Source organism: Melopsittacus undulatus, chromosome 3, assembly GCF_012275295.1.
Source record: "Melopsittacus undulatus isolate bMelUnd1 chromosome 3, bMelUnd1.mat.Z, whole genome shotgun sequence".
Taxonomy (NCBI): Eukaryota; Metazoa; Chordata; class Aves; order Psittaciformes; family Psittaculidae; genus Melopsittacus; species Melopsittacus undulatus.
Window position 1 is genome coordinate 69,082,793 of NC_047529.1, and position 17,081 is coordinate 69,099,873.

Genomic DNA, 17,081 nt, shown 5'->3' on the forward strand with positions numbered 1-17,081 from the left:
TACAACTCCACCTCAGAATAAATTGAGTAACCAGTGTGTAATAATTAGGATGAACATACCATAACTTAATTGCAGCAGAACTTGGTTTTGAAGAATATAACAGTGTCTCATAAGTCACTAGAATAAAGTTCATTACATGGTAGTTGAGAAATTATTTATTTTGCTATTCAATTAATAAATATAATCACATGTTTTTTGTAAGTAGTCGCAGAAGCAAATGACTTTCTTGCAAAAGGAAAGGTCCAATCTTTCATACACTGGCTAACAAAACTAACCTTATATTACAAGCAGTATAGAGAAAAAGATTTAATCTTTTCACATCACCAATCCTCAAGGAATTAAGTCTCTCAAATCTTTTACTGAGGTATATACTTGGTGCATTACCATAAATACCAACCAATTACATATATGTACAACCTTCTTAAAAAGAACAAATGCCTGACAAGCCCATGCACAGCACTTTCTATCTTAAAACAAGTTTTTACATGTTGAAGTTAATTCATACTTATGGAAAATACTGATTTCTCCCCTGCCCCAGACTATTAGACCAGAGAATCTCTTTTATACCTTGTTATACCTTATATAATTCCAAAGGTTGGTGGTACGTTTGAGATTTTTGTGTGTGTGTATTTTGGAGTGTTTTGTTGTTTGTGTTTGTTTTTTTTTTTTGTTGGCTTTTTTCTCCTGCCTACCACTGAGTAATTTGGGGGAAACAAACCCAAACAAATCTATTAGCAAATACAGCTATGCTGGCAAAAAATCCTAATGTAGTCCCAGGATTTAAACCTACAGGAATATAAATTTACAATTATGACTCATTCTGCTTGAGAAAGCAAACCAAAGTTATCAGTACAAGGTTGCCCCATTACTGTAACATTGCTATGATTTCTGGGAGGCACCCGCTGGCAGTGGCCAGCACTTCCCCCTGCTCTACAAGGAGACTCAGATGTTTTAAACCAGAGATCAGCATATCATTTATATGTCATGCTATTATTCTATAGCAAGTCCTGCTGCTATATGCTTCTTACCCCCAAATACAGTTATGTATTACGGATGTTTCAACAAATACACTCACTAGAATTCCTGATCTACCCAATGCTTTAAGGATACATTGTCCCTGCTGAGGTCCAGTTCGGCAGCCCCAACTCTAGAACCACGTTATCTATCAACAGCAGAAATTCTCAATTAACTATTTTACAGAACTTTTTGTTCACATTTCTTCAAATAAAACAAGTTACAGCAATATGCCATTAGATCATTGTTTCCATAGTAGGTATAATATTAGATCCCATCTGATATTTTTAGGCTGTCAAGGCAAAGATTTAGCCATGACAGGAACCACAGAATAGATCTGGTTAGATCAACAAATAAATGGTTACTAACTGAAATTCATATTTTGTTACTAAAAACCCCAACTTCTATGGAAATTAAATTTCAGTAACACAAAGCAAACCTAAAGGCCTATATTGTTTCAAATTCACTGATCAATACTTAGCTTTTACCTTTCAATGGACAAATGCAGCTTATTTACAGAGAACAATGTCAGATATTAAGTCAATTAAAAGGAGCTCCTTAAGCACATTCTTTATAATGGATAATTTTAAGCTTATTCCCACAATTTTAATGGTTATTGAGCCCTTCAGCATTCAGAAGGGGAAAAAAAAGGGATTTAAAATAGTTTCATTTCACCATCAGCTTTTCGAGTCTGAGGGTACATTGCTCATGTGCTGAGGGTTTGTGCACTCACAAAAACCCCTACAAAACAGCTATTATTTTGTCATATTCATTGTCTTAGGGGCATGTAGCTTCTTTGCTTGTTTGTTTCTTTGTTTAAACACAGCATTGAGTTGAAACAAATACTAATAGTCTCCTTCTAGAAAATATTTCTGCATGTTTCTGTTAGTTTCTAATATTTATAAAACTTCTAGAAAACGCAAACATGACTTTCAACTATACAGCTTCCTGGTTAAGAGTAGAGTCCAAGTGACTTTAAACTACGTTGCAAATATGCTCTATAGGTGACTTCAAATTTGGTAGTTGGCACAGTTTTAAACGATGTATAAAGTCACCTGTAGTCGAGGCTCACCAGGAAGCAGCTGGTCAGGAAGGCTGCTATTACCATGAGGTAATAGCCTGTCTGACCTACAAAATGAGGTGCAGCAAGACGTTATACTCAAGTCAGATACTATAAAATTCTCACCAATGCCATTTACCACTCCTCAACTGGGTCACCCTGGCCTTTAGAATTCATTTTCCCTCTTCTACCCTCATCCACATGTTTCATGGACAGTCCTATTTAAAAACCCCACAGGATGGGGAAGGACAGATCAAGCAGGGAAAAAAGTGAAACTGCAGAACCCAGCTTTAAACCGGTTCCTGCTGCACCCCAAACTGAATGTCACAACATCCTTTAATTCTAGCCTAGTATCTGGGTGTCACCTCCTCCAAGCCCTTTACCCCTTGTCATCACACCTGCTCTCTACTAAGTGCCATTAATAGGCCACTTACTGTTTATACCCTTATATAATAAATGCCTTAATTATCTATTACAATGAAAGAATATATTTAAGCTCAGTTTACTCAAAGATGCTTGTCATGGAAAGATACACTAGCACTGAGTCATCAGTTTCCATGCAGTCAGCCAGAATGCAGCCACAACCACCGTCACTCATCAGTCTAACCCCTCCAGCTCCAGAATGAACACCAGGCCTCTCCTCCCACCCCTCTCTGTGCCCTCCTGCCTCATCTTTGCACTTCTTTGGGTGAACAAAGCACTGCACAGCAAACAGAGTACAGCAACAGCAAGACTCAAAACAGCACAGGTTCACCTTATATAAGCTGTGGTGTTATTACAGCTTGTTGTCAAACTGAGCCATCCCACCACCAGCCCCCATCCTCCTATACATCAAATTTATGTGGTCACAAACTCAGGGATCAAAGGAAATTAACCATCTTTCTTCCCAGAAGATTCACATAAAGCTAAATCAACTCACCCACAAGCCACATGATGACCAGATCTAGCACAGGCAAAGACCTGAGAGGCATGAAGTGATGGAAATGCCCCCCTCTGTGGCAGCTGTAACTTAAAAGTGGCTTAATGGCATCAGCAGATTGTGCCTGGCACTCCAAATCAGAGTGCACACTTCTTGGAGCGGCACTACAAAGGCATCTGTCCATGACAATAATGAACTATGACAGATGAGATCCCATCAGCACGTGAAAACATGAGGTATGTCCTGACTTACTCAGTTATCAGGACTAAAGTAATAGTTTTGGAAGCTTCCTATTACACATTCAACAGGATTTGTGTTGCAGAAGGAAGACTAGGGATTTCACCAAAACAGATCCTAATGAAAAGCAAAGCTGACTCTTGGTGACGTATCTAACTCGCAAGAGGTTAGATGAAGAGTCTTCCAGCTGAAGAGGTCATACAAAGGCATCACAAAGATTCCAGAGCAAGAAGCAACTAACTAGGCAGCAGAATTGCAGTTCTCTGCATGTTAATTCAGCTATTGTCAATCTTTATGTGCAAGAGGATAAACTCTTTTTAATTTGCTTATCTTAACAGCATTTCAGAAAGAGGAGACAGACTACAGTGCTAAGTATCAAACAGGCTAACTCTCCCAGACATCCAACACAAGGTCATGGGTCCTTTAAGAGCCTTGCTTAAATTTCCACCTCATCACACACCCCCCTAAAAAGGGCTGGCTAAAGACTCTCCCCTTTCAGAGTCCTGCTGTCCACTGGCACAACCACCCCACAGACCATCATTTAAACACAAGATCTCAGCTTTTCAATAATAAAATAGATAGTTCCATAAAAGTGTCACTTCACAACCAGGAGTGGAACAAATGGTCAAAAAAGCAAAGCAAATGCCGGGAACTATTTCACTAAAGACAGGGAACAGAATAGAAATCATTATTAAGCACTATATAAATCCTCTCAGATACCCTGAGCAATGTAGAACTGGAACAGAAAGAGAAGGCTGGTAAAGCATGAAAAGAAGACATGGAATGGTACCTTCACAGCAAGTGGCTACAAATGGACTTCTCTGACTAGAAAAGGAATGGTTGAGGGAGAGTGGGAAAATTATGTGTGACAGAAAGAAGGTAAATTGAGAAAAACCACTAATCACCTTTTAGTAAAAGCGCTAAGAGATAGTAAATAAAACTAGTAATTTCAAAAAACAAAGGACCATAGCTTTTTCACATAACATATAGATACATATAGATTCCTTGTCACAAAGTGAAGAAGGCAATAAATGCAATACAAGCTGAAGATGTTAGCAGGGATGATCACGGTTACAAGAACTGTCACTGTGGACAGACAGTACTCTGAGGAAATCACTCACCCTGCCAAAATCCCTCCCGAGTGCCCACCATCAGAGGCTGCATACTGGGCTAGGCAGAGCTTTGCCCCAATCCTGCACCGATTCCTTAAACCCCTCCCTTTTTTTATTTTAATTATCTCAAATGGATCTTAAGTAAGGGCAGGACATCTGCCTGTTTACACACCACTTATGTCGCTATGAAACTGATCAAGCAGTACCCTGATTTCTCAGACAAAGGGATCTAAGCAAGCCTCCTGGGGTCATGTTCATTCTGGGTGCTTTCAGTTCCATCTGAAACAGCTAAGTGCCACTTTGATAATGTATATATATTTTATAATTGTAATACTGCAAAATATAGAAAACATAGAGAGATGGGTGATGGCTGAACCACACGTGCCATAGAAGAAGATGGATGTATAAAGGAAAAGAAAACATTTGGGAAGGAGGGGGTAAAAGCAACAAAATAACTTCACTTTTAATTCTGCTCTTCTATATCAATGCATTTGTCAATACATATGTCAATACATATCTCAATACATTTTAACAGTTTGGTGGAAAAAAATGCTCCTGAGAAATCTCATACCTACACACCTACCTGCACAAGTGTTTCTTGTATATCACATGCAAATTGTGGCACATTCAAGGATAAAATCTCACTGAAGCAACTTTTGCTCTTCTAACACAAAAGGGCTAATTTGAGTTTAGTTACTAAAAAAAAGTATTTTAAAGCATTTTCAAAAAGCCCTTAATTTCTTCTGCTATATGATTACAAGTAAATGAAAAATGTTTATTACATTTTTGTCTATTTCTCTGTAAGTATATTTAATTACAAAAATCCTTATAAAACAAATAACATCATCTACTTTATAATACCAAATTTCTGTGTTAGATTTTCTCTCAAAGACAGACTGTAACAATTTTATTGGGGGGGAGGGGGGTAGGGAGAGGAGAGAGGGTGTGATGTGTAGATTAATACAGAAATATTTACTCTTGCTTTTTCATTTGTGACACTGTAACTACTTTGCATGAGAAAGTCTGAGGAATAACTACTCTAATAAAGGACTTGAAATTGTAAAACATACAGGCCTCCTTTTTACACTTAACTGTCCCTGTGGTCTGAAATCCCACAGTTTTAACATCAGGTAAGCTGATGAGTTTCTAGAATTTTTATCCTCATATCTTTCATTTTGTATTAAAAAAAAAAAAAAGAAAATAAATAAATCACACAGTTGCAAGTATACCATGGGAGGCAGGGTAAGGCACATTTCCATCAGCTAACTGGCAAGCTGGCAATGTTCTTAAAAAAATTAAAATATTTTCTTTTTTCTCTCAAAATTTGAAGACGTGTAAACTGCTTTTTTTTAATATAAGTTTAAACTGATCTGGTTGTGAAAACAAGCTGAACTTGTTCTTTATCAAACTGTAGGAGTTGCAGATGAAAGGAGGTGCTATATAAGGAATAGCTAGACTTCAACAGAGAGTGTGCTGCCAAAACATTTTGGCCTAGATTCTGACAGGCACTCACCCAAGTTGAAGGGTCATGGAAAGCAGCAGTGTAAAGAAACAATCTACAGAGACCAGAAGACATTACACTGTGGATTATGGTTGGGTTTGGGGGGGGGGGGGGGGGGGGGGGGCAAGGGGACGTGGGTAGAGAGAACCTGCTTAGGGGTTGGGGTTTTTTTTGCCATTTGAGATCTGTGGGGAAACAAAATATACAGTGTTTCAACTTTGTGCAAAGAGGGTGGAAATGATACACAAGAACAACCTTTAAGAGAGCAACAAATTACAAGATGTATCTTACTCCTTTTCCTAACTTGCCGCTGTTCCTTCTCGCCTTCTCATTTGCTTTCATGGAACATGTTATGAGGAAGAAGGGATAACAACCGTCGCACACACACGCTCCTGAAAATGGCCAGCTTTCATGCTCTGTAATTTGATTAGACCCTTAATAAACATATCAAAAATCTTATGAAGAAACTCAGGATCTGGCTAACGTTCACACTCAGGAGTAGTACAAAGCATCATCAAAAGGAAATATAAATCAAATTACACTGAGAGAGAGATTTGTGAAAGGTCCAGACTGAATTAATAGCTTCATTAATGGCAAAGAAAAGATAACTATTTAAAATTCTTACAATATGATTACTGATAAAAGGGAAGTTAGAAATGGGCTAGATTCAGTTTAACATGGAAAAGTACAGGCCATTAGATTAAGGTGAGGAGGGGGGAAAGGCAGTCAGGAAAATGCTTGAAAAACAGTACTGTTAAACAAAGGAGATGACTGTGAAGAAAACAGATGCTCCTGTGTGCACCAAACACAGAAATATCTCATTGTAGGCTAAAGAGAGGCCTTTGATGGAACAGACATGTGAGCCCCAACACACACTTCAGGGACTGGTTTAGAATAAGGAACAAAACCAAAGTTTGTGGCACATGTCAAAGCCAGAGCCTTCAAACCAAGATTAACCATAAGGAAGCATTCAGCAAGGGCATAGCTCTACGTGTGAAAACTGAACATATTTCCGAGCACCATACTTTAAACTGAGTACACTGAAAGCACCAGATACTAACAAATATATTTCTCCAAACATTCAAGAAAGACTGAGCAAGTCTCTAATTAATAAACCTCTGACCGGTGCAACACATTTTTGATGCTTGGCAATATAAACTAAAGTCTCTAGCTGCTGACATGCTAGACAAACACACACACAAAAAATTAATCTCATGTTTCCTAGATACAATTGTTAAGCTCCTTGACAAGCTTCACCTACTCCGGTCAGAAGGACACTGAACATTCTTTTCCACTTACCTAACACATACCCCACAGTACCAACCTGGCTTCTTGTACTTGCAACTCTAGCAAGGGCTGCGTGACACATTTTCAGCACAAAACACCATGAAACACATAAGTTATCAGAACTTCCTACTCTTCTTATGCCAGTGAACAAGCTCATAAGCAATATTTACGTAAGAATCGCCTTTGGTGTTAACATCAGCCTGACAAGTTACAGCAACACAAAAAACAGTGGTCTGATTTTAGTACGGTTTTGAATTAAAGATGTTATGCTTGGACATATTTTATTTTGGCTATTCCTACAACATACCAGCGGCATGTATGGTGCATTTCCCTTCCCTTGATAAAAGGCTTGCAGGCACTTATGTAATTTTACAATTCTGATACGCAGACATTAAATGATATACACCAAAGTCAGACATATAGGAGGGATGTAATCTGTTCAGACCAACACAATTTCTCTTACTGCTTCAGCACATTTCTTAATCGACGACACGTTTCAAATGTCTCAATTAAAAACTAATTCACAGGAGAACTGCGTGAAGGAAAAGGGGAGAAAAGCGTCCTAACTACACATCGGTCCTTATGAAAACCATGCTTCCAAGTCTCCCAAGTGTAGATACTTCTATTAACAGCCGTTTTCAACTCAGTTATCCTACAATAAAGGCTTTGAACGCGTCCAGTGCAATTCCAATGCTATTTTTTCAAATAACAGAGCCTGAAGTCTACTTCAGCTAGCCCTTCGCTTAATACTTCACACCACAAACAAGAACACGTTCACGATACAGCTTCGCCACAAACAAACGAAGGACGCTTCATAAACTACAGCGGAGGAGTGAGGGGGTTGTCAGGGTCCGTAACACGAGCCCCCACTACCCCCCCTTCCTCCACCTCCTGGAGGGACCGCCCGCCCCAGCCCCGCCGAGAGCTTTGCCCCAAGGCTCCCCCGGTGCCAACAACTCACCGCCGCACCGGCCGCAGCTCACACCGCCCGGCCCCGTGGGCTTTTATTCTGCAACACCCCACGGCGCGGGGGTGAAAGGAAGGGGTGAGAAATTCGTGGGTTTCAAACAAAACAGACACCAACCACATATGCTGCCTTCCCCCCCCCCCCCCCTTTCTCGCCCACCACTCTTTTTGTAGGGGGGTGAAATCCCGTCAGCTGCCGGAGGCCAGGGCCGCGCCTCCCCACGCCGCGCCCCGCTCGGTAGGGGGAGCGGACAGAGCACCCCGAGGGCTGCGCCCCCCGCGCCGCGCCGGGCAGGAGAGCGCCGGGAAAAGTTTGAGCGGAGGAAGGGGCGGTAGCAGCGCCTGCCCCGCCGGCAGCACCGACGCCACCTGGGAGGCTGGCTTGCGGGGCGAGCGAGGAGGAAGAGAGGGAGTTTGTGAGGCTCCTGAAGCCCGCGCCCTGCTCGTCCCTGCGAGACCCGCGCCAGCACCCTACAGACACCCGTGGGTCGGCCTCCCCACCACAACGCGCCCTACAGAGGGAAGGCTGGGGGGTGCTGAGAAGGGGGAGAGCAGCCCCACCACCGCTTCTCCGGGGCGAAAGCCGAGTCCCGGTGCTGTGCCACCCGCTCTCCCCCCTTTGCTCTCATCCCTTAGAGAACACCCCGGGCGCGCGCGACCCCGCCCGCCCTCACCTGAGGGCCGAGCGACAACTCACTCACCTGCAGAGAGCTGGGCCCTGGCCGCCCCGAGCAGGGCGGGCGAGCAGCCGGCCAGCAGGGCGAGCACCGCCAGCAGCGGCAGCGAGGCGGTGGCGCCAGCCCCCCTGCCCATGCCGACTTGCCGAGAAGTTTCTGAAAGAGGCCGGGGCTGCCCCAGCCCTCGGCGGTGGCAGCGGGCGGAGCTCACCTCGCCCGCCCCTTCTGCCCCAGCGCCTCGCCAGGAGACCCCCGCGCCGAGGGGCGCCCGCTGGCCCCGGGGCCGCCCGCTGGGGCAGCCGTCAGCAGCGCGGCGGCGACGGTACCGGCTCTCCTCGTACTCCGGAGTTACTTTGCTGCTGGGAGAGCGGGGAAGGGAGGGAGGAGCCGAGCGTGCACGTCCAACCCCCGCTCCCCGGCACTTGGCAGCGAGAGTGTGGGACTCCGGCCCGCGGCCCCGCACGGGCGCAGCGACGCACGGCAGCGCCTCCTGCTGCAGGCGCGGGGGCCAGCACCGCCTCGGAGCGACACAGCTCGGCTCTCCTCTCCTCGGCATGGCAGGACTCAGCTCTCCTCCCCCCGCTCCGGCATGGCACGGCATGGCACAGCCTGGCTCAACGCGGAGCGGCTCAACGTGGCTCGGCACAGACACGTCGCGACTTGCCGCCCCTGAGGAGGGGAATCTGCCGCCCCTGGAGGAGAAGGAGGCGGCGAAGAGAGGCAAAAGGGAGAAAGCACTGGCCGAGGCGGGCTGGCGGACGGGCGGGTGGGGAAGCCGGGGCCGGGAGCACGGCCGGTAGCGGCGGGTCCCGGGAGCTGCTTGTCCCGCCGCCTCGGATGGGCTTTGCCGGCTGGTCCTGCTGGTATAAACGCGTTATGGACCGGGTGGCGAGTGTTGCGCTGTCATCGTGCCTCAACCAGCCCGGCTGTATCTTCGAGGCAGGGTTTGTGGGGATTTTTTTCTTTGCTCCCCTTGCTTTCTTTTTGGCAATTCTTGTCTGGCTTGTGGTGCCAGCAGAGTCTCATTGCTCAGAATTGAACTGGTAATAAACAGTATTGCCCTTAATGCTATCATTTCCACATGTAATAAAAGACGAACCCTTCAGACAGGTCTGTATGCAGCTATACGACACCGATACTCGTGAGTTGTGAAGCAGGATCTTCTCGACATATCCAGGCTCCAGGTATGCCATATAATACAGGCCTTTTTCTGTGTCTCCAAAAGCACTGCAGGTCCCTATGCTTCCAGGGCTTAGAATCCTAAAGAGTATTTGGAATGACAGATAAAGCAAGAGCGCTGGAATTTCGGTTTAAACAAGAATAATTTCCTCCAAATTTTTTAACCCGTGTTTTATTAGTTTTTCTTTTTTGCATGGCAACTTGTAATTAGAGATGTTGTATAATGTTTACAACAGAACCTGAAGCCACTGGAAACTCACAGGTTTTATTGCAAACTCGAAATTCAATCTGGGTTCATCAAAGGTTTGCTGTGATTCAAAATCCTTTCCAGCCAGTGTCTGGCAACTGATAGGTTTGCCTCTAAACCCCTCAAAGCCTCGTGTTTTCACAACAAAAATGTGAAGCAAGACAGTTTGCTTTATTATACAAACTAGCATATACTTCACACACAGACCCCCCCAAAAAATCAAAACAACCACAAAAAACAAACAAACAAAAAAAAAGCAACAAAAAAAACCAAACTGCAAAACCAAAAAACCCCAAACCCAAACACTAAAAAGCTCTACACTTGGACACCTCTGTACTTCGTTTGGGTGGAGTGGCTCAAAAACAACTTGTATGCATACTGTGAACTATGAATTGATGTGCTTCAGTGAACACTGACTCTTTGTTTGAACTTCGAGAAGGATGGGAGCTGTGTGAGGTGGATCTTGCAACACCTGGTGTTTCGGGAAAGATGGGTCACATTCTGGGTCCAAGGAAGCATGAGAAATTCTTCTGAGAAAGGTGAAGGAAAGAAGTGTACCAGCCTGGCTTCTGATGTGTTAGGCTACATTGCCATTTCTGTTGTTATTTGAAAACTTTGACTAAATAAGATTAACCAAGTTGTCTTGGTGTAGGGGTGAAGAGTACACAGGTGTCTGTCCCTTGTGCTGGGAGCTATAGAAGCAGTGAATGAATAGTTGTGAAGGGCAGGGGAGAGGAGGACTAATGCTTGCTTTCTCTTGAAGGAAAAACTTCCATGAGGAAGGACTGCCTCCATGGCAGTCTTGCAGGTACCTCCCATGGTCAGCACTGCAGTTTGCCATGTCCAAAGTGTGAGAGAGACTATTAGGTGATGGTGGATGTGCAGCACCAAGTTGCTGCTCCATTTCACTGCTGTGAGGTAATGGGTCCCACTGACCTACAGTCACCTTGCTCTATCCAGATAGTTTCTGCATCGTCCAGTGGGTGTCTCTTGGGATTTCATCCTTTCCTGTTACATTCCTGTTAAAAAGCAACAGAGATATTTTTTTTATTGCTATTCTTTCCTTGACTGGAGAGTTCGAGCTTGGCAGGCATGGAAAAGATGCACACATGATCCCACTTTTCTTTCAGGCATGTACCTGGAAAACTGTTATGTGTAATTCACTCTATGTGTCCTACTATGCTTGGCACCCTGAGAAATACTTAAACTTACCTGTCAGGCTTGACATCATTTTAATGTTATTTATTGATGATTTATTTTTGTTCCAGCTTTTACGTTTTTAGATCTCTAAATGTTTTACAGTCTTTTGCATTTTCAATTAAGAGCAAAAGTTGTTTATATTACTGTTTGCACATCATTTTAAAAACTGAGCTAACAACGTGTGTATTAACAGTGAGCCAAAGATAATAGCAGAAAGATGGAGACACCCAACAGTAAGGTATTTCCCTTCACCCTGCAGGGTATTTGGAACCTGAGGAAAGTACAGTGTTTATCCTGATAATTATAACCTCTAAATAAAATGTCAAATAAGTCTCTGTCAAATTCAAGAAAGTTTGGTTCTGGGACTCTACGATGTGCCTCAGCCCTTTTTGCATTCACTGTTAAAACTTTCCTATTATACATCTAGGTGTTGCTAAACCCATCATAACACCTTTTTTAACACAGGCTATCATTTAATTTTGTTCATAATGACTGACAGCTGTCTAGAATAATACAGAATCTTACAGTAAAATATCTTAAACTAGCAATATTCCAATGCTATATGGTAGAATTCATATCTAACACGGTATTTTCCCATGGTATTTGAACAGTATATAAAATGTAGCCAAATATGTATTCCTAACCAGTAAAATATTTTCCTCTTCTTCTTTTTTTTTTCCCCCAGAAACTTTTAACTGTCCTCACGTGCAAAAGGGACTTGGAGAGATTTAAATAAAAATTTTCTAGCCACTACTTTCACCCAGCTTTTCACCCCTCTGCACTTTTGCTTCTTATGTGAAAATCTATTCGCTTATTTTATAAGCCTTAGTAAGATCCAAGCCCTTGAAGATCTGGCTGTTCAAGGATGTAGATCCTAAAGAAAAATGAGAATTCTATTGACTCAGATTTTCTTGGTGTTACCCAGTCATGCTCAGGCAGTGTCTCCATTGTATTTTGACTTCTGTGAAAAAAAAAAATCTCCATAAAATGTACTGCAAATTTTGATTAAATGTGTTATTGTCTAGTGCTCACAGAAGCTTTTATAGAGCATACTAATTCCACAGAGAACCAGTAGCCAGTGCTTTTGTCATAACAAACCATGGACACGTTGACTGGATAGGAGACAATGCTGAGAGTCTTACTGATGCCTTTGAACAGTCTTCTTTCACACAGCTGCTTTTCAGATGCAAGTGCAAGGCATCCTAAAAAGGATGGAGTTTCATTACTGCATATCATGTGTGCACAGGTGAACTAGATAAGAGCTTCCAAACATGAGCAACTTACATTCACCCAGCTACTTGTGGCACATGGTGAGAATAGGGCATACAACCTGGGAACTGCCCTCCGCCTGCTGGTCCGCAGGGGCAGCTCTGCAGCTCACATTCACAGAATCCCGAGGTTTGGAAGGGACCTCAAAAGACCATCTAGTCCAACCCCCCTTCAAGAGCAGGGTAACCTAGAGTACATCACACAGGAACTTGTCCAGGCGAGCCTTGAATATCTCCAACGTAGGAGACTCCACAACCTCCCTGGGCAACCTGTTCCAGTGCTCTGTCACTCTCACAGTAAAGAAGTTCTTCCTCATGTTAACGTGGAACCTCCTATGCTCCAGTTTACACCCATTGCCCTTTGTCCTATCACTGGATATCACTGAAAAAAGCCTAGCTCCATCATCCTGACACCCACCCTTTACATATTTGTAAACACTGATGAGGTCACCCCTCAGTCTCCTCCAAGCTAAAGAGACCCAGCTCCCTCAGCCTCTCCTCATAAGGCAGATGTTCCCCTCCCTTAATCATCTTTGTGGCTCTGCGCTGGACTCTTTCAAGCAATTCCCTGTCCTTCTTGAACTGAGGGGCCCAGAACTGGATGCAATATTCCAGATGTGGCCTCACCAAGGCAGAGTAGAGGGGGAGGAGAACCTCTCTTGCCCTACTAACCACACCCTTTCTAATGCACCCTAGGATGCCATTTGCCTTCTTGGCCACAAGGGCACATTGCTGGCTCATGGTCATCCTCCTATCCACCAGGACCCCCAGGCTCCTTTCCCCTTCACTCCTTTCCAGCAGGTCAACCCCCAACCTGTACTGGTACATGGGGTTGTTCTTCCCCAGATGCAAGACTCTACACTTGCCCTTGTTGAATTTCATCAAGTTTCTCCCTGCCCAACTCTCCAGCCTGTCCAGGTCTCGCTGAATGGCAACACAGCCTTCTGGTGTGTCAGCCACTCCTCCCAGTTTAGTGTCATCAGCAAACTTGCGGAGGGTACACTCGGATCCCTCATCCAGGTCGTTGATGAAAATATTAAACAGCAGTGGTCCCAGCACCGACCCTGAGGGACTCCACTAGTCACAGACCTCCAGCTAGATTCTGCCCCATTGACCACAACTCTCTGCCTTCTTCCTTTCAACCAGTTCTTGATCCACCTCACTACCTGATAGCCAAGCCCACACTTTCTTAGCTTATCTATGATGATGCTGTGGGAGACAGTATCAAATGCCTTACTGAAATCAAGAAAACCACATCTACCGCTCTACCATCATCCCTCCACCTAGTCACTTCCTCATAGAAGGCTATAAGGTTGGTCAAACATGACTTCCCCTTCATAAAACCATGTTGGCTGTAACATTCTCCAGACCTCCTGTCGTAAGAGCTAATGGCAGGTTTGGGTGATAACAGAGAGCCATGTGGCATTTCCCATCCTGAGTCTCCTGTTCTTACTTAACGACCCTTCTCAGCAATGTTCACTTTTCAGCCTAGGACTTCCTGTTCTTTACCCAGAGATAGGATAATACTTTTGTCTGCTTGGCATTTCTGCAGTTTTAATAAAATAGCCTGTGATTTTTAAAGAGGAGCACATTCCTAGTATTGACCACATCCTGGTTTATTTTTTCTTTGATCAGACAAAATAGTTGACAACTGAAATATAGCATGGGAATAGCCTTCAAGGAGTGAAGCATAGCCTTGTCCTGAAATAAATTGTTTTACTGAATTTCATCCTTCAAAATTACATTGTACTGTGCATTCCTTATGTCAGGGTATAGTCCAGAAAGAAACTGATCTTTGAGTTTGTCTAAACATCAAAGAAACTTTTCTGTAAAAATCTCCATGTTAAGAGTCTTGTTCTGTAAGACACTATTTGGCTAAATGGAGTCTTACCAAGTGTGCTGGTTGATGAAAAGGCTCAACCAGTAGCGTGTGCTTGCAGCCCAGAAAGCCAACTGTATGCTGGGCTGCATCAAAAAGATCATGGTCAGCAGGTCAAGGGAGATGATTCTCCTCCTCTACTCTCTCTCCTGAGATCCCACGTGGAGTACTGTGTTCAGCTCTTGGGACCCCAACATAAGAAGGATGTGGACCTGTTGGAGTGAGTCCAGAGGAGGGCCACTGAGATGATCAGAGGGCTGGAGTACCTCTTCTGTGAAGACAGGCTGAGAGAGCTGGGGCTGTTCAGCCTGGAGAAGAGAGGCCTCTGGAAAGACCTTAGAGAAGCCTTCCAGTAACTAAAGACAAGCAAAATTACCTAAAAACATGAAATCTGGAAAGAGACTTTTGACAAGGGCATGTAGTGATAGGACAAGGGGGATGGTTTTAAAATCTACCCTTTAATCTAAAGGTAGATTTAGATATTAGGAATTAATTCCTTATTGTAAGGGTGGTGAGACACTGGCACAGGTTGCCCAGAGAAGCTGTGGCTGCCCAATCCTGGAAGTGTTCCAGGCTAGGTTGAATGGGACTTGGAGAATCTTGGTCTAGTGAAAGGTGGCCCTGCCTATGGGGGTGATTAAAACTTGATGATCTTTAAGGTTCTTTGCAACCCAAACTATTCTGTGGTTCTGTGATAAAGCAAGGAATGTCTTTTGGCAGTAGCTAGTAGGTAAAGCACAGTATATTTATGGGTGATTATGAATGCGTTAAACTCCTCAGAACTATTTTGTTTTAAACAAGTTCTTGCAACACATTTTCTGTATGTTTGGGTTTAAGCAAATACATCTTTCTGCATTACCTAGAAGCCTTTTACTAGTTATCTTCTACCCCCATTCTGTTTGTCAGTTATGTTCTTGTATTCCTCATTAGAAACGTAGGAAGAAACATCATTTTTTTGAAACTGGGAAAGATACCAACAAGATGTAAGAAGTTTCTGAGGACTTTGCAGAGGTGCATTGCTTTTCTGTACCGATTAGCCAAATTCTTTTAGATTATTATACTTGTACCTGCTGCTTGCAACAGTTCGAAAGCATGTGGAACTTTAAAGTCCACAAAACTAAAGCTGAGCTTGAACTCAGTTGAAGGTTTTTATTCAGGGTTTGGAACAGCTCCAAAAGGGCACTCAGTATGCCCTTCAAAGATTCATAAGAAACTGGGAGAAAAATGGACAGACAGCCTTAGGGGGTATGTTGCCACTGAAGTACAGCAGAGAAATTGATCCAAAATGGAGAAAGGTTGAGTCAGATGAGGTCTTGCAGGTGTTAATCTGATGCAATGAAAACCAGAAACTGATAGAAAAAGGATTGTAAAAGCATAATATATAGATGGGCCATCTAGAGAAATCATTTTAGCTGTGGCTTTCTGGGCTAAATAGTTCACTGTGATCAGTAGGATAAATCAAATAATATTGCTTCTGTTCCCTTACTAGGTAAAACTGCATATATCTGTGGCATAATTGGGTAAACATGCACATTTAAAATTCAGTGAGTAGGATGTTTGTAAAAAATTAATAGATGAAAAACAAATTGAAAATAAAATCAGTGTTGTCCAAAATCACACTGCACTTTTCATCCAGCTTTTACCTGGTTTTAGTGTGCACAAAGCAACATGGTGATATTTTGTACATAAAAAGAAATGTAGAGTTGGGCAATTTGGTCCTAAAAACCTTTAAAGAGCACACAGTTTGAGAACATAGTCAAATGATAGGCCTGGAAACACTTAAATATCTCTTTCCTAGGCTTTTTTTACAAGGGTTAAGTAATTTGGAGGTCACAGAGGAGGCATCTCATACAAAACAGACATCAGAAATGCATTTGTAAACATCAAACCCTGGCCCCATTACTGACAAAAAATTCGATGACTTTATTTGAATGGTGTGGTTCATCTAGGGAGAGTAATGACATGCAAGTTGTCCATAGCCTCAAGACCTTTCACAGTGCTGTTACGTCCAGTTGTACTACATCCAATGATCAGTTTATTAAGGGGCCTTGGAGGCAAATTAATTATTTAGAAGTACAATAAATTGAGAATTCAGTCTTCCCTCACTTAATGGAAGTTGCATTCTTGAGATTACTATTATATCCTCAATACCAGGCATTGCTGAACTCTTATCTGAAAGAAGACTTATTTGAGAAAACCTTGAAGTGAAATAAGTAAAGCTTCTAAATCAAAAATTACTTTTAAGTAACACAGATCTCTGTAGTGTTTAGCATGTCTGCTGGGATCGGTAGTGATTTTGTTTTGCTTAATGCAGGCATAAACGTCCAATATAGGTTACTGCAAAGCCTGTTACTGAAATTAAAAAAAACTAGGGTTGGCTTGGGGGAAAGCAATTACTCTTCCTGTAATAATTGTTGGTGTTACAGTGGTGCACTCAAAACTTTTATGAGATCCGAACTCTTACATGTTTCCGTCTCTTCTTGTTAATTGGAAATTGATACATGTGAGGGTAACTGATGAGACTGCCTAAATATA

The 17,081-nt window shown here is 43.0% G+C and overlaps 1 protein-coding gene across 3 annotated transcripts in view; it reads right to left on the reverse strand.

Annotated features, from left to right (window-relative positions):
- Positions 1-9,072, reverse strand: part of PTPRK (protein tyrosine phosphatase receptor type K) — a 398,062-nt gene extending 388,990 nt beyond the window's left edge. For 2 of the 3 annotated variants that reach the window (XM_034060343.1, XM_034060344.1), the window contains exon 1: positions 8,798-9,071. In XM_034060343.1, coding sequence (XP_033916234.1) covers positions 8,798-8,909 — 112 coding nt within the window. In that variant the 5' untranslated portion in view covers positions 8,910-9,071. Of the gene's footprint in view, positions 1-8,797 lie in introns of all 3 variants that reach the window. The other variant, XM_034060345.1, reaches the window with a different exon arrangement.
- Positions 9,073-17,081: the final 8,009 nt, after the last annotated feature.